General features: G+C 35.4%; 2 protein-coding genes across 2 annotated transcripts in view; both read right to left on the bottom strand.

The window, feature by feature from the left end:
- The window catches only part of LOC136811199 (uncharacterized), a 31,252-nt gene extending 27,024 nt beyond the window's left edge, over positions 1–4,228 (bottom strand). The window contains exons 1-2 of the mRNA XM_067067813.1: positions 4,138–4,228; positions 3,485–3,587 (exon numbers count right to left, since the gene is read on the bottom strand). The gene's annotated coding sequence lies outside the window, so the exon portion shown is untranslated. The remainder of the gene's footprint in view (positions 1–3,484; positions 3,588–4,137) is intronic.
- Positions 4,229–5,100: 872 nt separating this feature from the next.
- LOC136811198 (transcriptional repressor protein YY1-like) lies at positions 5,101–15,680 on the bottom strand. Its single transcript, XM_067067811.1, has 6 exons — positions 15,205–15,680; positions 8,285–8,492; positions 7,605–7,674; positions 7,206–7,298; positions 6,722–6,787; positions 5,101–6,265 (listed from the first exon to the last, which is right to left on the bottom strand). Exons 1-6 carry the CDS (start codon positions 15,632–15,634, stop codon positions 5,945–5,947), a joined length of 1,188 nt encoding a protein of 395 aa, XP_066923912.1. The 5' UTR covers positions 15,635–15,680; the 3' UTR covers positions 5,101–5,944.
- Between the last annotated feature and the right edge of the window lie 4,933 nt (positions 15,681–20,613).

The raw sequence follows: 20,613 nt of genomic DNA, 5'->3' as shown, positions 1-20,613 counted from the left end.
ATAAACGTAAATGTCTACTTAATAACCTCATCCGGTTTACTACTAAACAAACTCTGATGAATTGTACGATTCGGAAACAAATCTATACAAATGTTGGAAAAAAGACACCTGTTCTCACAGACTCAGTGGAAACCCCTTCTACGTGAGAAAATTGGCCGAAACATCGTCCCCAGTGAAACATTACACTCCAATTTTTGTCCCCACTGAAAATAATCAAAATAAACAAAATCCTAACAGCAAAATGTTATGCTATTTTTCCCATCACCACTGAGTTTTCTGACTTGAAAACAATGAAATTTTCTGACTCGAAGACAATAGAATTTAAATCCCCAGCCATAAAAAACGTAAGTTTATCAATCCCCATCGATTTTTGCACCGTTGTTTTTACCCAAACTGGCTGAAAAAATCCTACCGGTTCTGTGAGAAGGGGCACATAAACGTTTATAAGAACAAACTATGTAGGAACATAAAGCTTCAATGGCCAAAATTTTAAGAACAAGAAAAGACTTTGTGGAATCTAAAACTATCGAAAAGGAACAGCACAAAAGTACTCACAATATGGTGTAAAAAAGAACATTTTTAGGCTTAAAAACTCAAAAAGGTAAGAACATCCAAATTCTTAAAAAATCTTGGGTGTTCTTATAAAAAAATGTGTTTATTGGCCCAGCGCTAGCGAGTGGGCCTTTAATGAGAGTCTCACTATTTTTTTGTCCGTGTTTCCTTCTGCCTGTCCGTTTTGGTAGAAACGGCGCTTAATACCAGTACCACACTTTTTGCCGTCTGGACAGGGAAAAGCTTGCTAAAGTCGGGTACTGGCTAAAAAAGATATATTTTCTGATTTCGCGCTCCTTAAAAACAACAAATGTTTCAAAACAAAACAAGATGGCGGTCGAAGCGAGGAAATTGATTCGTGTTGATTTATACTTTCTTGAACATTTTCTTTGCTTTAGAGACTTTCAAACCAAGAAACATTCAAACCAAAGAAACTTTTTAGTGATTTTTCTTTGTAAACCTTTTTCAACATTCTGTCATATCTTATAGTTTTTGCTCAAGTTTTCATAAAGCTTTAGGGGTGAAAATTCTACCTTAAATCACTGTCATTTTAAGTTTCTTGTTTTCAAAAAGACTTTATTTTTAGGAAATAATGGCTTCTAATATAGAAATAAATAAACTGAAATGTGTAAATTTAAATAAGACACAATGTTGCTTCTGGATCTGTCGCTGTTAAACAACGGTCAGTACAGTGACAGTGGGACGTGGCATGATTTTCAAACTCGACAACGTACTCGACACAGAATTATTTCAAGTAAACTGATTCTGGAATTTGTTAATGGACACTAAAATGGAGTTAATGTGTAAATTGGAACAAGATTGGAACTTTTTCCATGATGCTCCGTGTGAAAATGGTTATTTCTGGATCTGTCTCGTTTAACAATTGGTGGCTTGATTTTTCAAACACGACACAGAATTATTTCAAATATATACCGATTAAATGGAATATGGCAATGGAGACTAAAATGCAGCTCATGTGTAAATTTGAACAAGATTGGAACTTTTTCCATGATGCTACGTGTGAAAATGGTTGTTTCTGGATCTGTTTCGTTTAACGAATTGGTGGCTTGATTTTTCAAACACGACACAGAATTATTTCAAATATATACCGATTAAATGGAATATGGCAATGGAGACTAGAATGCAGCTCATGTGTAAATTTGAACAAGATTGGAACTTTTTCCATGATGATACGTGTGAAAATGGTTGTTTCTGGATCTGTTTCGTTTAACGAATTGGTGGCTTGATTTTTCAAACTCGACACATAATTACTTTCAAGTCGAATTGACCTTGATGGAGGAAAGAGGGAGAAGATGAACAAAGACAATACAACGAAGAGGCTCAATAAATCGGTGTGGCACCATTTTTATATTTTTTGATGTTGTTTCTTATGGAAGTTGAATTTAATGATAGTTTGAATTTGATTGTTTATCTTCGGGTAGAAAGTTTCGAGCCTTCAACATTCAATTCATCTTTGATTGACTACATTATGTTTCGTTTATTTTTTCACTTCCCTGTTCTAAAAAATGAAGAAAAGGAGAATTATCCTTGTCGACTTATTTTTCATTGTGTTTTGCTTGACGCAGTAAAATTTTAAATCCTTTGGCCATCCCTTTCCTGGAAGAAATTTGAAATCTTTTTTTTTTTTTAGAAATTCCGAAATTCGCGAAAATCGCGCGCGAAAATTTCGCTTTTGCTGGGCCTTCACGCCCAACGGGCTTCTTGTTATGATTTAAAGATAATTCATAATGCCTTGAGGAGGGCCTTTTTTATTTTAAACTGAAGGACCAATTTTAATAATATATTTAAGAGTGAATACCATTCAAGAAAGCCAATAACAACATTTTAAATAGAAATTTTTAGGCTAAAAAACTGTCAAAAAATAAGCACATCCATGCTCAGCCAAAACAAAAGTTTTCTAATAAAAAAAGTGCATAGAACACTCCCTTGGAATCGGGGTTAGTGGTTATTAGGAAATAGTTTTCATACTTCAGAGCAAAATTGATGTTTGTCATTCTGTGCCATTCATATTGAGAAACAAGTATTATGTCAATTACGGGGGTTAATCACTTTCAATAATGTTAATTTACAGGTCAATATATTGATCCTTTAGGTAATGATTAGATAATTAAAAATTTATTAGTGAGTGTTTATAAGACATTTCGACAGATTTCGAAGTGAATTTTTGGCGATATGAAGTTAAAACATGGCAAAATGGAAGGAAATAGTGAAATGCGTTGGAACGATTCTCATTTGAACCAAAAATACAACACAATAGCAAAACACAAATTATTGTAAATGTATTTCTGTAACAGGGGTAGTACTGAAATCTCGGAAATTGAGTAGTTTAGTAAAGTGGTTTTTAAAACCTTCCCCACAAATGTCTTCAAAAAACCCTTTTAACATCATGATGACTGTTTTTTCCTTACAGAGGATGCCTGGTTTTGTATTGAGCAGTATAGGAGTCGTCTCGTTAGAACCGTTTTACGTTTTATACTGCCTGTAGGCTTGAGAGACACTGGCACATAGCTTTTGGATCGAGTGCCGTGAACCACTAGGGAACAAGACCAGCGCACATCATGTACATTCAATTGAAGTGTGAAGTGGGAATCGAACCCCGACCTCCTGGACGGGAGTCAAAATTAACCACTACACTACTGCACCCCCCATTTAACATCATAAGGTACTTAATACCACAAAATCAAAAGTCAATCAAAACTAAATACTGTATTAGAATCCAGTCGATTTCGGTTTCGTTTTCAAGCAAAAGGTAATGCGGCTTTGATCGGCTTTTGTTGATCGGTATATCTATTTAGCGCAGAGCGTGGTATTCATAGAATTCAAGAAAGAGAAACAACTCTTGAACACAAAGAATTTCAAGACTAACCATTGGCTAACAAGCTATCACGTACAGTAAAAAAAGCGTTCATACCTTGACATCATTTAAATCGTTACAGGGTTAACATGTCAATCGATCAGCTTCGATCCACACCAAGGTTTCGTCAACTTATCATTGTCTAGATTTCAAGTCAAGACTAAAGAAAATAGAACACGAGAACCGTTACTTATTTTTTGACCGCTATTTTGTTTTTAAGCTGGGTTCCCACTGGGCGATGAGAAGCGATAAAAAGCGATAAAAAGCCATAGAAAGCGATAACTTCTCAAAATGAAAGCGAGAGAAAGCGAAAGAAACACGAACAAACAAATGTTAAAATAAAATTTTGTTGAGGAAAATTTATGAGTAGAATAAAATGAACTCAATAACATGAAAAGGCGATTGGCTCGCGATTTTAGAAATTTTATTTAGTTCCTCGAGTTTTACCCTTATTTCGATGTCGTGATTTTTATTTGAAATTTTCTAGTCTTTGGCTAAGCTGAGAGTTTAGGTCACCAGAGGAAAACAGCAAAAACTATAGAGTCATGTTTTAAACACCCAATGTAACAAAAATACTGTCACAAAATGGTGAAGGGAAGAATATTTCTAGGCTTTAAACTTAAAAAGTCAAGAACATCCGAAGGCTTCAAATATTTTGGATTCTCTTATTAAATTAATGTGTATGCAAAAGAAGGACTTGATATACATACCGGTGATCTTGTCAACCTTGTCAAACGTCTAAAAGTGTTCCTTCGAATTCAATCCAATCTCATCATCTCATGTTATTTTATTTATTTGACTGAAAAAAATAAAGCATAAGAATATGATATTTCCGTAATATCTGCATAACTCCTTTGAGAGGGGCATTTTATCCGATGAGATCTGGTTAACAAAATAATTACCCAAGGCTTACAAATTTCTTTATAAGAATAACAACCTATATAAGAACATAAGGCTTCGATGGAAAAATATTATGAACAAGTTAAAAACACCATTTTAAGGCTTTACGGACTCTATAACGCTCAATTTATTACGAAATTGCAAAAATGGTGAAAATAAAAACATTCTAAAAAATCCAACGGCTTCGAATATTTAGGATGTTTTTATAAAAAGCGTGTATCGTGACCAAGAAAACGTGGATGAACGGAAGGAAAATTGAGAAACTGAAAAAATGAAATCACACTTAGCAGAGGAATGTTCTGGAGTTTTTATAAAATACTTCAATAATTGGTCATTAAAAGTAACAGAGATGACGCGTTCTTTAGAAAAAGTAATAAAATTGTTTTATTACAGGTTAACGACCAACCAAATCAAATAAGAGCTTGTAAAAACTCCAGCTTGTCCGTTAGCAGATGTGGTCAAAATCATCATTTTTCAGTTGAGAAAAACTCAAATATTGACGTACAATCATTGTAATTTTTGACTTCATTAAAACATTAAAACAACGTTCTTTTGGTATCCATTCGCTAAACGAAGATGGACGTTTGAAATATAGTTTTGGTAAAAAAACACATCTTGAGGATATCAGACATCCAGTATATAAAGTACAGGCCAAAATGACTGGATATCCTCATGCCTTCTATCTACTTGGACATCCAGGATATCCAGAGGGCACTTTATTTTCAAGCAAGACATCCAGGGGCTGTTGAACTAAAAAAACAGATATCTTCAACAGGGAGGGGACGGAAAAGCTCGATGTTGCAAAGACAAAAATAAATTTGCAAAATAAATTAATAAATATGTACATCAAATAAGACGAAATTTGAAAGCGTAAAATAATGACTGAAATAATATGCAAAGATGATAATAATTTCATATAGTTTTAATTCTTGGGAAAAAAAACGCAAAAAAATATAATGAAAAAATTAATTAAATTAATAATGGGACAAAGTAAAAATAGATCTCAAAATGAAGCAACCACGATTTAACTTTGACCAAGATTTTAAAACATGTGTTTCAATTACAGTTCTGCTTTCTTCAAAGAAATCCTCTTGTTCTACAAAATATTAAGAACATGGAGGGATACCAGGCTTCAGGATTTTCCATCGATGTTTACATTTCCATTAGATATCTATAACGGGTAACCAATCATTTTGTATCTTTCTATTGTCAAATCAAATGCGATACCAGTGTTACCATATTGTAGTAGAAATTGAACTTTTGTTGTCACTACGTTCGATAACCAAGCAATACCAAATCAATAATTGGTTAAAGCGAAATTCAAGATTGACCATATCTTGAAATCTTCTCCAAATAAAAATGGTATTTCATTCTTTTCAATCATACCTGGTCAAATTCGATCAATGCATCTTCACAAAAAACACTATTTGAAAAGTTCCTCCATTCAAATTCGACAAATACACAAAACTTTCTCCATTTTCTTGGTCAATATTCTATTATGAATGCAGAATCTATTCCAAAAGCATATAAAAACACTCCTCTAAAACTTTCTCCATTTCCTTGTGCCAATATTCTATTATGAATGCAGAATTATTCCAAAAGCATCATATCATTCTCTCATTCTTCTTGAATCACCAGATCTTCATCACCAAGATCTTCATCTTCATCTTCATTGGTGATTGAAGAAGAGAATTGAGATTCTAAAGGTATGCTCTCCTCGATAGACGGTTGATGTTTACTAGCATTGTTAGCACCTTTGGAATTTGTATTGGATTTAGCATGAGTCAATATGTGTGATTTTAAGTTTGTAGATTGTGCAAATCGTTTGTTGCATGAATCAAAAGGACAAACGTACGGTTTGTCGCCAGTATGTATTCGAACATGAGTACGTAGATTGAAATCTAAACTGAATCGTTTACCACAGCCTTCGAAAGTACACTAAAAGAAATTATAAAAATTCAACAATTTAAATAACAGTCTTATAAAGAGCGGTTAAAGTTTTGCCCTATGAAATATGCCTTCTATGAGTTTTTGAGCATTTGTTGTTTTCGGATATTTTGAATCTCCAAAACAACTGACAAACTGAATCTAAACCCCATCTACCCATCTAAATATCTGAAAGTTTCTTTCCAGCCTGAAAGCAGAAAACGAAACATTTTTGTTTGTACTAAGGTTTTCATTCATTAGGCTCTCATTTAAATATTTTTGTTGTTCGTTCAAATTACACAAAATGAAAAAGTTATGGAAAAGCAATTGTTTATTCTGCTAAGTGTGCTGGTGTTACACATCCCTATGTTTCAGCACTCAAAACGAGGAAATCCACAATTTCGAGCTTAGAGGTAGAATAGATAAGTAAAGTAGAGGTTAAGTTAACTAAAAAATAAATATTATTACCTGGAAAGGCTTTTCTCCTGTGTGTACCAACTGGTGACGTTTCAATTTGGAGCTCTCTACAAAGGCCTGGTAAAAAAAGTTACACATATTGTATTGTAGATATTACAGATATTCAAATATTCAAGGAAAAATTCTGATAATTTGACAGCCGAGTTAACAAAAGATCCTGAATGAGATGAACACTAAAATTGTAAATTCTGAAATAATTGTAGTTGGAAAACTTTCAGTAAAGTTTGAAACGATTGGAATAAGTAAAGTAAAGGAGGGAGGTTTGGGGTCGGGAGGTCAAATGCTGAGGTGGCGCGACACACCTACTCTCAGCTCCCTGTAACTTATCGCCTAGATCAAATTACCCAATCTAAGCTACTCATTCAATGAGTTGGCGGTAACCGGGGATCAAACCCACAACACTTGGATTGTACAGGGAATGTCCTACCAACTGACCAACCCGGCCAAAATTGATATAAAAGGAGATTATTTTTACCTTTCCACATTCTGCGCAAACATGAACTCTTGGCCCATGTGTATGAAGATGTTTTCTCATTGCCGAATTATCTCGAAACACTTTTCCACACCCCTGAAATCAAGAATAACAAATAAAAAGACTTCTATCAAAATATGATGTAGGTGTTTACATTTCCATCTTATTCACCATAGCTCCACGAGCAGAGTTTTATGGTATGAGACTTGTTTTGTATTTTTTTTTAGGATTTCTAGTCGTCTGCCGATCTAGGCAGTAAGATTATGAATTAAATGTACATTTTCTTGCAACTAAATATCGCTGTCAATTTCGCCGGCTAAGCGCTAGTTGAACATAGAGTGAATTATGAATAGCTTAAAATTTGGTACTCTGTTGATAAAAATGAAAACAATAACAACTTACTGGATGTTGACATGTAATGTTTTTAGCTGGGGCTGCTGCATCTTTAGGTTTAGATGACTTTTTGTTTTTTCTGAAATAAAAAAGATAAAGACTTTTTAGCTTAATTCAATCAAATTAGATGTATTTAAAATAAAAATAATATTAAATAAAAAAGTAGTAAAAGTTTGTGAGAGCTGCCAGAAGTTGTTCTTGAAATCCTGAAAAATCTGTAAATCCATCATTTTGCCCTTTACTAAAAATCAAACGCTAATTAATTGCCAATAATTTTCAATAGGCAAAAGAACACAGCACATTGTTTAAGGTATGTTGGCAAGAAATCTTCCCTTCTTTTGGAATATTTTTCAGAAGCCTTTGAAAACAGAATTTAGAGCAAACCTTATCACTATTAACCAACTTCTCAAGATGAATTTAGTTCAAGATTTCGAAGTTAAAAATAAAATAAAATAACTTCAAGTTTCATGCCTTACAACGATCCAATCATCAGACATATACAAATAAATTTTGCAAGATATTATTGACTTTTAAAAAGAAGACAATTTACCAAATTTGAAAAGGTCTCTAACATAGGTAATTTTTTTCGAAGTGATCCAAATTCTCTTCCTGTTACTTTGTAAGAAATATTCCACACAATTCTGAAGATTTTGCTAACCAAGTTATAGAGTAAAAAAGAAGAAACTTACTTTGGTCCATCAGAAGATTTATTTCTACTTTCGCTTGTTTTTCTAACTTTGCTCGCTGGTTTCTCTTTTTTCTTTTCAACTTGTTTCTGGTCTTGATGTTGTTCTATTTGTTCCACGTGTTCGGGTTCCTTTTGTTCTTCAACAATGATGGACGATTGAATTTCTTCTATCGTTTCTTCTGGGTTATCTTGTTCCTCAGTTTTGTCTTCTATAAAAATTATAAGAATAAATAGAATTTACCATTAAACTGTTATCCCAAGGAAACTTTTTTCAAAAATAAATAGGCTTTCAGTAGGGGAGGTTGGCAAAGTACCCAAAGGTAATGGCTTAAAAAAAGCCAGATTGACAGTATAAAAAAGCCTGTCAAGAGCCTTTGTAAACATTCCAACAACTTCAATCAAAATCATCTGCTGTAGCTAAGTTCTATATGAAGTTCTATAACTTGCATCAGTGGAGGGAAACTTGCAAGCCATCAAATGACAGACCAATTAAAGCAGCAAAATTTAAAAACAAATGAACTACGCAGTTCAGCTCCCAAATCTACTCTACCATTTTTTTTTTTTAACTTTGTATTTTTGCTATATTCGAAAGCATCACTGGTCGAAATATTGAAACTACCATGAGTCGGCTGATTTAAAAAAAATACGTGTGTGCGCAGTGAGCGAAAGTGCACGAAATCGCATTTAGCAGACGCCAAAAAAAAAACTCCATAAAGGCGGCATCATGCGAGAGCAAGCAGAATACAAAATAAACAAATTTCAAAAGCTCATTGTAAGTGATTGAGTGAAGCTTTCATCAAAAAATAAAAACCTTTAACCTTTCAATAATCCAAATAAAGAAAATATTTCAAATGAATTGATGTTTAAGTTTGAAAACAAGCACCATTTCAGACCATTTCCACCATACACTTTCAGAGCAAAAAGCAGCATTTCGCTGAAATCTGCTGCTCTTCCCGGGCAAATAATTTCTCAGATTGTCAGAGAGTCTGGTGCTAAATATATAGTTTAGTGGGTCAAGCTTGTTTTAGTTCTCTATCTTTAGATAAAGCCTGAAAGCCTCATCTGAGACAGGGGTCATAAACGATCTTTGTCTATTTTGACAGGGTGTCTACGGTTTTTTTTCTTCAGGATTTTCAAGGTTTTCAAGGTTTTTTGGTCATTTTAAAGTGTTTTTTCAAGTTTTTTTGGTAAACATTTTGGCACTTTTCAAGGTTTTTGGATACTCAATTGACATGGCTCTCAGATAAGTTTTGTAAGATACTACTACTACTAGCAGACATCGTGAAAAACAAATATTCAAAGGCACATAGATATAAGAAATAACTTCTACATCTTTTAGACATATGACATGAGCCATACAGGGTGGACAGAAAAGTGGTCAGGCAAAAAATCAGTGCAAAATTAGGAAATTAGTGCAATAGAAATTCTATTTGCCTTTGGTTAATTTTGGTGGAAACCTTGTCATACATTGATATAACCCCCACTCTATTAGGAAGGGAGAACCCGTATGAACCCTTAGGAAATACATTTGAAATTTTGATTCCTCCCCATAGGAAATTATATAGAAGTTTCAGTTCGACCCCCTTTATGCAATGGTTTCGACCCATCACTCTAAAGGCAATTTTATAGAGATGCGTGATATTTTTGTTGAAAAGAAACAATTTTGAATTTGTACATAATTTTATGAAGTAGGAAGTGACCCCCCCCTCTAACTGGCAACCCCTCTCTTAAGAAATTCAAACTTTCAGCACCCCCTATCTGGGTTTCATCAAAACATGAAAAAAACTTTGAAACTGTGTGAGAATGTCATCAAGGATGTCTTAAAAAGACAAAGAGAAACTTTCAAAGTTTTGGAATTTCAATGCCACTAATTGCTTGAACATTACTCATAATTCACAAAAGAATTATTCTCAAATTCTTTCATAAGTTTGCAATATATTTTATAAACATTTTTCGGCATTAAAATTCAGAATTTCAACTGCGTATATACTTTTGAATCACATTTATCACTCCAATAATTTTTTTATGACTTGAAAAAATAGTATGCCAAATTTGAATCCAAAACTGTCTGAAATTATTTCATACTTTTGAGTCAAATTTAGAAATATTAGTCGGAGTTTTGACAAGCTGATGATTTTGCCTCTATTGTCTTTGTTATGATATATATATATAGATAAAAGACTTGAGAATAACAGAGACTTTTGTCGAAATTTTGACGTTGTTAGCAAGGCATTCCGTAGAGGTATGTCATCAAAATTTATTGTTTATTTTATGTTTTTAAGAGGCGGCAATGAAGCTAGCAGTGCTTTACAAAATTACAAAGGAGATAGATGTCCAATCCTTTATATGTTCATGATTAAAACTAACATGAAAAAAAGCCTAACACTCAAAGATAAAGGCACTCGAACTCAAAACTATAATAGTTACTGGAATAACCTGGTATTATAGTATAACTGGTATTATAATAACCTGGTATTATAATATTATATAACCTGGTACATGGAATTCTAGAACCTATGACAATTGATAGAAAAAATGAAAAAACCTAGCTCATTGAAAGGCTAGTAGAGGGATGGAGATCTGTGGAGATACCTCAATTCACAATTCTAGAGAAAACCTTGACTCAGCCTCTGCTCTATCAGTCAGGGAAATCCCTCAATTGCGGTATACTGCAATTGCAGTAGTTATTGCAGTAGTTTTCATTTGTGGTTAGCCTACAAAGGCTTATAACGGCTACATATAGTGCTGGTCGACAAAGATAAACAAACATCGACTGTAAAAAAATCAAACGATTTCTTTGAATTCTGTTTCTTGAATATACTGCAATTGCGGTATATGAAAAATGTTTAAGTGACGTTTATTCTGCAATTGCAGTAAACAATTACTACCCCAATGAGGGATTTCCTTGACTGTCTATTGAAAAGATTGTATTGATAAAAAGGATGAATAGGAAGAAGTGTTTTGCAAGGTTTTTAACGATTCTTCAAGGTTTTCAAGGTTTCCCCCAAAAAATTTATAATTTTCAAGGTTTTTAAGGTTGGGTGGTTCATTCTCAAGGTTTTCAAGGTTTTCAAGGCTTTCAAGGTCGACCGTAGACACCCTGTTTGAAGTTGTACAATCTTTTACTTTTTAAAACCATTGCGATTCAGGTTTTATATATAATAACAAAGATATTCAACCAAAATTTGTTTCAATAAAGCCTTTAGTAAATATTTAAACCCCCGGTTTTATTTAGATATTTACAATTAAGATTTTATAGCAGTAGTTGGGAACCGGCTAGATTGTGTGATCTGATTGGCTGAATGAGCAAACGCGGGACTCGGTCCAGGACTTTTTACCCACGTTTTAAATGCGTTTACAACAAAGTTTATTCTTCACACTTTTGTTTTCAAAATCTGTAAGTTTAACATGGACTTTGCCCCCGGAACGTTCCGGAGGGTTGGCAAACGATATCATACTCCAGGATGCATTGTCTCTTATTTTCTCCCTATTTTCTACTTTCCTATCTTCTATCCTGATTTTCTGTCTTTCTCAAGTGTTTCTAACTGTTTTCTAAGTATTTTTCTGAAATTTGCCCGTACCGGTGAAACAGGTCTCCGACCCCGGCTCGAACCACCAAATGCAAGCAACCTTGGTTTCCAAACCCAATGCCTAACCGCTTACGCCAACGAGACAGACCAGAAAGCCGTCATTCACAAATACTTATAGCGTGTAATTTACAGACCTTAATTAAGAAAGCTCCCAACCCTACCAGTGCCCCTACAAGGATCCCTCTACGGGATCCTAAGGTAAGTCACAGGGTACAGGGCCTTCGGCCTTACCGTAACTTGGTCTAATGTCGACACCCCTCCTCTAATTCCGACACCCTTTTTATCAGCTGAAATTTATAGAAACGTTGAAACTGTTTTTCTTTGCTTAGTGGTCAGAGAGGAATAATCCTTTTTCAATCAGTGATTCAAGCTTTCATATTATCCCTTTCTCTAAAAAGGGTGTCGGAATTAGACGAGGGATGTCGATATTCACAAGTGTTACGCGTAAGCCAAATCGCGTATTACGAACAACCTCTAAATTGCCGAGTACAGGAGAAAAAAAATTGAAATTCAAAATGGCGGCCAAGCCCACGATGATAACTATCAAAAATCTTCGTTTTTCATTCAGCTATTGCAGCTCAATAAATCAATGAAATAATTTGAAATAAAAAGTAAACAAACCTTGAACCTTTCATGAATCCAAATAAATAAAAGTATTCATCTAAAGTGAAGATTACATTTCAAAATAAAACGATTTCCAAACCAACCTAAAGTCAGTGTCTGCCAACTAAAAACTTCTCTGCGGGGTCACTGACAAGAAGTTACGACTTCAGACTTTAGATTCCAATTCTTGTATAGGCTTGTATAGGCTGCAACTACACTGCCAAATGATCTGTATTACAAAGACTTCCAATTGGGTCCATAAGTTAAGAAAATGAGATTATCTTATAACACGGGGGTTCTGTTTTTAAAAACAAACTTCAAAATAAAATTGTTAATGAGCTTGTTACTTAATATATCACTTACTTACATAATTCATTTATGATATAACACCCCTTTCTTAAATAAATGGCCTCTTAAAGTCTTTTATGTTTGCCGCAAGAAGGAAGAAAAATTTAATTTGACCCCCGGTTTTTTCTCTCGTTTTCTAGCCATTTCCCGCGTGTTAGTGTAGACACAACTTTAATCCGGGGAAATGAAGCGTTTTCATTGGTCTAAAATCACGGATGGTCACGTGACCAGAATTTTTATCCAGGGAAATGCCGTGGCCGCAATATTTTGCTTTAGTGAGATTGACCATTTTGTTGTTTAGATTTGAGCGGGCGAAATTTCTGTACAAACCAAAATATGGCTTCGTTGGAATACCGGTTGAAACACTTGTGTATTAGACCAACTTACGGTATATTGTGACTCTCGAGCTCCAACCGTAACCCTAACTGATAATAACCAAACCCCGTCTAGGTCCGCGGATTGAAAAATTTCACTTGCGTCCTGGAGTATGATATCGTCTGCCAACCGTTCCAGAGTTCCGTTGTTCTGGAGTTCTGGTGCCGACCAGTCGCCAAAAATTGTGGTTTGTTGAAGTGCTCCAGAATCATCTGGTGTTCCAGAGCAAGGAAAAAACAGCACTTTTTGCTCCGGCCGTTTCCGGACCGGAGTGCCGGGGGAAGGTCCTAAATTTTATACAGTATGGAAGACAGTCAGTACCTTTAGCCAAATTAGGAACATTTTTCTTACTTTTACTAATATTCCTAATTAGGAATACAAAGCAAATACCTAGATTTTCTCCAAAAATAGAAAAAATCGCACGTTTAAAAGTACTCCAGACCCGATCAATCGAACTTGTCGAACCAATCGAACAAATCGAACTAATCGAACTCCATCGAACGATTAAAGTTCGATTAAAAAAATTAATCGAACTCTAAGATTTTTTGAAAGATTGTGAGTGTTCGATTAAGTTCTCGATCAATGGGTTTCGGTTCGATCAGTTCGATAAACCAATTTTGTTCGACAAGTTTGTGCTGCTCCGCCACCGTATATTAGCTTCTTTTCAAAGCCAAATTCGGAATGTAAATCGGGAAATTACTTCCGACAACGGATTACATACTTTTCCTGTATCCTTTTTTAGCGCCAGAGGCGGTTTGTTGGGGCGTAGTATTCCGCCACTCGGCCGCCCGCGAAATCGCAACATAGGGGCTACGGACTTTATTCCGGATAGACAAATATCCGGGTACAATAAACGTCAAGCTGATAAGTCCGGGAACTGTAGAAATGGCAATCGCGTGCCAGAGGACAAAGTTTTTGCAAGCGAGGGAAGATATGAGGATTTAATATCATCGAACTAATCGAACTTTTTACTGACCGAACTAATCGAACTGCTATTGCTTCAAAAAATTGTGAGTGTTCGATTAGGTTCGACTAATTTTTTTAATCGAACTTTAATCGTTCGATGGAGTTCGATTAGTTCGATTGTTCGATTGGTTCGACAAGTTCGATTGATCGGGTCTGGAGTACTTCATAAGATTCTTACCATTCCATTTAGGTGGGAAAGAAAGATTGAGCTCTTGACTTGCTCGGGGGACCGAGCTATAATCCCTAGAAAAAATTTCACTTCTCCCGGTATAAAATTGACGTTTATTTATAAAACGCGGGAAACTCACTTTCTGTTTTTCTTCGTGATAATAAAAACGGCAGTTCGTTTAATTCCTAATTTGGAATTATTTTTTCGGGGCGTTAATAATTCCACCATCCGCGAATGAAATTTTTCAATTTTTTGCACAGTTATCATATTGGGCGGTTCCAGTTATAGTCCGTTACCCCCCTGTGGACGACATGGATTTTCCGTAACAATTTACTTTTGAGAAACTTAAGGATTTCCGTAACATTCAAGATTTTTTAAGGAAAAATCTTGGATTTTCCGATACTTTGCAAGAAAATAGAGCAAATTTTATGGATTTTCCAGGATTTTCCGATACGGATGACAAAATAATGAAGAAAAATAATGGATTTTCCGAGACCTTTCTCAAATTTCTCAGGATTTCCAAGTGACAAAAAATTCCAAAAAACCCTGTTGTCCACAGGGGGGTAATGGTTTTTTTCTGGAACTGCCCATTTGGTATACCGAATCTATTGGTCATACTTGGAATTTGCGAATGTAGCTCGTTTCAGAGATATTAAGCTTTTAAATATTTCTTCCTAATTAGGAATTTTTTTCTTCCTAATTAGGAATAAGATTCCTAATTAGGAATACTAGTAAAAGTAAGAAAAATATTCCTAATTTGGCTAAAGGTACTGACTGGAAGAGTTAGGGCTATACTGCTAGATGCACTTCTATTTAGAGTTTTAGAATAAGACTATTTGTTGAATTACTGCAATAAAAACAACATTATACCTGATGCCCAAACTGTAACAGAAAATTCTCCTTCTAGTGTCTTGATTTGAATTTTCTTCCGCTCCCACTTTCTGGGAACATCAATTTCACTTGTTCCTTCTTCGCCATCAGCTCCCTTAGACTTCTTTAAGAAATTTGGTTTACTACCTTTAAGCTTTCTTTTCTTATTGTTTGGTTGTTGCTGAGGCTGTACATCTGTTGAAATCTCTTGTTCTTGTGCAATAACCGGAACATCATCAACATAAGATTGGTCAATAACTTCTTCGATTACCTCTATATTTGGGTCAATCAAATGATCTACACTTGATGGCTGAAGAGCAATTAAAGGTCCTGTTGATAAAATCTCCTCTTCTCCAATTATCTCTTCGTCTCCTTCCATGAAAAGCATGTTACTTTGAAGAGTTTCTTCGACCAGCAACAGTTCAGCCATCTTTTCGTTTCGCACTGCTTGTGCGCCATGTTTTCAGAAAACTAGACTAAAGTTATTGCTACTTCAGAGCAAACTGGTCACGTTTCGAACAATTTATAGAAATCCCCACGGTGATCTTCCCGCGCGCCGTTCTTTTTGAAGAATATTAGGTGTTAGGCAATATGTAGCTAAAATCAGGACCAGATCAGTCTTTCAAAAACATCTTGAATCTTGAATCTTGAATCTTATAATCGTCCTCTTTGTTGACAGTGTTACATCAACAATCTGTTTCTAGTTTCTAGTAGAGCTAACTATGAGTCTGCATTTTAAACTTTCTGAAAACTCGCGCGCAATTGGAAGCGAGCGAAAAAAATGGCGGAAAAAATCGAAGACACCACGCGGATCAAATGGTATTTTTATGGGTAGGTAGAAAACCTGGCCCACCTCTCTGGCCCGGGCCATATGGCCTACCCTTGGCCCACCCTTTGGCCCACCTTCAAACATTTTTTTCCCCGATTTTATTCTCGGACAACCAGGTTATAATGATATGTGTGCGTCGGGATGCGCTATAATTTCATTATGATTTTATCATAAAGCGCGTTGTCGTTATTGCATCAGCCGTTTTACGACAAACAATTGGTCAAATCTTCTAAATGCTTTGAGAATTAAACGCTTTTTTTTATAAGAATAGTGTACTTTGGATGAGAGGTTCGATTATTCTTAAGAAAGTGCCAAAATTGAGGGTGAAATATTCTTAACGTAGGTCTTGTCTATCTGACCAAGGGATCAGACCCTTAAAACTTTCATTATAATTTAACAGAAGTCAGCCTAATGGTAGCGCATTGTGCTCTCACACTAGGGATCCCGAGTTCGAGTCGGGTTCGGGTCAACGTCAAAGTTTTTCGCCAGGTTTTGATACTTTGTGTATTTTTGGGTGAAGATTTCGAAAAAAGGGGTCCGAAGTCCTGAAAAGTTGAAGAAACAGCGCTACGGTGGTTGTTAGCACCACCCGTACAGGACTTAACCAGACCCTCTCCCGGGGGTCCCCTTAATTTATGTCAGATGTGTAAAATGCAGACTCAAAACTTTTTTATTTTTTTTGGTTTATTTCAGTCTCGTTGTTTTTCTAAATGCCAGAAAAACCAAAGTCCAACCTCAGAATTGGTTTGCAGATTTTCAGAATGACAAGAATCAAATCTTTTTTAGAGTTGTAAGGTGGGCCAAAGGGTAGGCCAAGGGTAGGCCATATGGCCCGGGCCAGAGAGGTGGGCCAGGTTTTCTACCTACCCTATTTTTATCCTGTATATTTTGTTTTCCCATAGCCAGCTATATGTCTTTTCAGCTTTTACTCCAACTGCTTATCCAAATCTGAAATTCTTTGACATTTTCTTGAGGCTGTAAAAGTTGGCAAGTCAGTGTAGAAGAAGCCCCCCGCCGCCCCGCCATTGATGGGAGGCACCTTAAATTCCAATCTGGAATGTAAGGCATGTATGCCAGATATCTCCGGCGCAGACTTTGGATTTCATAGACTTACATAAAGGCTACGCCAAGAAATCTCTGGCGTACATATTCTCTTCTTTCCAGACTGGCGAAAATTGGGTATGATGGGGATGTGCTGTGCCGCTGGTCAATGTCCATTTTTTAGGGCTCTGAAGATATCGGTCAAGACATTCTAATATCTTTTTGTTTGGTAAAGCAACCAATTTCAAATAAAAAGTTTCTTGAGGAAAATGAAGGAATAAATAAGCTTTTCATGTAGCCAAACAGAATTACCATAGCCTTTACCCAAAAAAAATATATCAAAGATTCAATTTCAGCCATTTTCATCCAAATGCAACTTTTGTTCTTGCTGGGGCTTCGTGGAAACTTATCCTGTCCACCATGTGTAAACATTCCCGTATCCAGACGGTGTCAATCAAACAACTTCGAACAAAAATAGCAATCAAACGTAATCGAACGTGATAGAATAATTGCAGTGAAGTCAAGTTTGAAGATATTCTTTATTAGAAAAACAGTTAAAAGCAGTCAAAACGCAATTTACCTTACCTCCTGAGTTTGTCTTTGTTATGCTAAAATATAACAAACCTTTGTCATGCTGTCTAATTACAAAAACCTCCAATCACTACTTCTCCGCCATCTTGTTTCGCTTTAAATGCCGTGTTTTAAAATTCCTTAGCTACATTATATGTACGGAAAAGGTTTTCTCCAGGTTTTTTCAATCCCGGGATTAAACTACGAGGGCGGTTCCGCCCGCTTATTTTTCTTTCGGCGTTGAGCGTCTTGGGGATACTTAACAATAAAAGAGATTTTAAGATTAATGTTGAAAAGCATATTTTTTCGATAAATTTAGGCAATATTCAACAAAAAATAAGGTGGTTTTAAACAAATCTTTGACAAATTGGCGTTTCTTTCTGTTCTAATATATGCAAATCATGTCGAAAAAAGAATATATTTCCGCCTTTACTTTCACTTTCGCTTTCGTGTTACGCGATTCCAATTGGATGAATACCGCTCGCTAACAAATTCTGATTGGCTGTAAGTCTTTAGCTTCGGGATTCTGATTGGATCATTTCCCGCGTCACGGTTGAATTTTGATTGGTTTAAAGTTTCTGAGCGTGAATTCTGATTGGATGAATACCTGAAAAGTGAACAATAGTATGTAAGTATTTTGCTTATCAAAACCTAAAGATTTCCAGGGGGTTTTATTTACTTTGCATGACGATAATTAAGCCTACAAAACACCGAGAAAAAAAGCCAACATAGAACAGGTGTATTTTGTAATGTAGAATATGATAGCGTGAATCTTTTTGAAATTCTATGTCAGGATTTTTTCTCAATACCCCGTAACTATGCTCGGGGTACCCGTTGCTAAGACCTTATGTTAAAAACGAAAGCGATTACGGCAAAAAGTAGCGATTTTCGTAATACCTCAAATATTGATACTTGACTGTACTGAATTGCAATTCGATTGTCGAACGTAATCGAATCTTAATCGACAGTTACATCAAAATGCCTCGAAAATGTTAATATGAAAATTGCGTAATCAGAGAACGTATGTCTCGCTCATTATAAAAAGGCCGAGACAAACTTTCAATAATTGGATTGTAACATCGAGCTAAGTCTCTTTTGTTAAGTCACCAGGGGGTAAATAAAACAGACCTTGATATATTTATCGTTTGTTTCAACTTGACGATTCGTTTAAAACTCAGTCTCCTAAATATTTGGGTTAGGTAAAATATGTACAAAGAAATCCATACTTTTCCAACCCGGCGAATCTTTAAAAAAGAAGCGAACAATAAAATATAATTACCCTTTCCAAACATACCGTGAGTGGTCCTAAATCCGACAGCCTTGCCTAAATCCGATCCCCCAAATAACTGCTATGAAAAAAAATTCTTTGTTTACAAACATTCCCTCTCCAAGTTGAACAATAAACTATATTGCAAGAACTCTTGAAACAAAACATCTAACAAGATGACTAAAATGTCAAGATGTCCATTAATGTGATAAAAAAAGTGCGAGTTGTTAAAATAATTACCTCTATTATTCTGAATCCGTTGCTTGTGTTTAAAACGTTAACAATTTTGTAATAAAGAATTATGTTTTGTATAAGAAGCAATTAATGTTTTGGTTCAATTGGTTCAGTGAATCAAATCTCTCAGTTTAGTCGACACTTTGGTATCTTCATTGCGTCACAGCAAAAAGTTTGTTTTTATTTTAGTTTGTATCTTTGAAAGACCCCATCGGATTTAGGCAGGGCTGTCGGATTTAGGACCACTCACGGTATCTCTTCGGTGGCGAGCGTAGTCTACTCTGACGTAATTGTAAAATTTATGTGATGGGAGTTTGACATAGTAATGTAATGTTGTTTGGGGAATTATGAAGTTCTCTGGAATTTCGATTGCATTTATTCAGGTTGATTTTTTATGACTTCTAATGGTACTTTTTCTAACGAGTTTGATTACTCTGTTCTCACAATTATGTCTTTTTTTTTGCGTCCTTTTCCGTGATTACTTTTATTTATATTTTTAAAGACAGGTAAGCAGGCATATTGATGTAACTGATCGAATGGCCGATTCCTGGGTAATATTCGATTGTGTTCGATTGCGTTTGAGTAATGTTCAATTGATAGTTGACTATGTTCGATTGATAGTTGACTATCAGGGTGGCCACTAGTCCTGGAAAGTCCTGGAAAGTCCTTGAAAGTCCTGGATTTTGTTTTAGTCCTGGAAAAGCGTCCTGGAAATTCAGAAAATTGATTAAACTCCTGGAAAAGTCCTGGAATATTTTTCCTTGTTAGTCCTGGAATTTAACCTTTCTCTATAGCTAAGCGATCAAGCGTGAAGGAATTTGTATTTTTATCAGATATTCATTGCTTTTATTTTCTGTATTCTAATATCTGTGTTTGCAGAAGTCATAAATATTGTCAAAATCGTCAAACATAATGGCATAACTCTTGGGTACCAATGGACGGGGTTTGGAATTAAGCGGTTGGAAAAAATCTCAAAATCTAATCAGGGAGGTTGAAATTAAAATGCCCTGCTGGGTGGAAAACTTTGGAAAAGCAGGCTAATACAGAAGAATTAGGGCAAAAGAGGGAACTATCAAAAATATTTTCCCAAAACTTAATTACTCTCGGGTACCAAATAGCCGGGGGGTTTGGAATAAGCAGGGGGGTTGGAAAAAATCGAAAAACTTAATAAGCGGGGGGGGGGTTGGAATAAAAATGTCCTGGGTGGAAAATTTTTGAAAAGGAGGCTAATACAGCAGAATTAGGACAAAAGAGGGAACTTTCAAACATATTTTTCCAAAAATTAATAAGCGGGGGGTTGGAATAAGAATGTCCTGGGTGGAAAATTTTCGAAAAATTAATTAGCGGGGGGGACGGCTATTAGGTACCCGAGAGTAGCAGGGGGTGGGGTGGAATAAGAATGTCATGGGTGGAAAATTTTTCAAAAAATTAATTAGCGAGGGGTACACTTATTAGGTACCCAAGAGTA

The sequence above is a fragment of the Clytia hemisphaerica genome, unplaced genomic scaffold, assembly GCF_902728285.1.
Source record: "Clytia hemisphaerica strain Z4C2 unplaced genomic scaffold, Clytia hemisphaerica genome assembly, whole genome shotgun sequence".
Classification (NCBI taxonomy): Eukaryota; Metazoa; Cnidaria; class Hydrozoa; order Leptothecata; family Clytiidae; genus Clytia; species Clytia hemisphaerica.
Note: the sequence above shows the minus strand (reverse complement) of the source record. Positions and strands in the feature narration are given on the sequence as shown.

Excerpts from the sequence above, each read along its gene's own strand:
- LOC136811198 (XM_067067811.1), bottom strand. The coding sequence starts at position 15,634 with ATGGCTGAACTGTTGCTGGTCGAAGAAACTCTTCAAAGTAACATGCTT. Across the intron at positions 7,675-8,284 it reads AAATCTTCTGATGGACCAAA|AAAAAACAAAAAGTCATCTA; the intron begins GTAAGTTTCTTC and ends TTTTTATTTCAG. Across the intron at positions 6,788-7,205 it reads TTTGCGCAGAATGTGGAAAG|GCCTTTGTAGAGAGCTCCAA; the intron begins GTAAAAATAATC and ends TTTTTTTACCAG.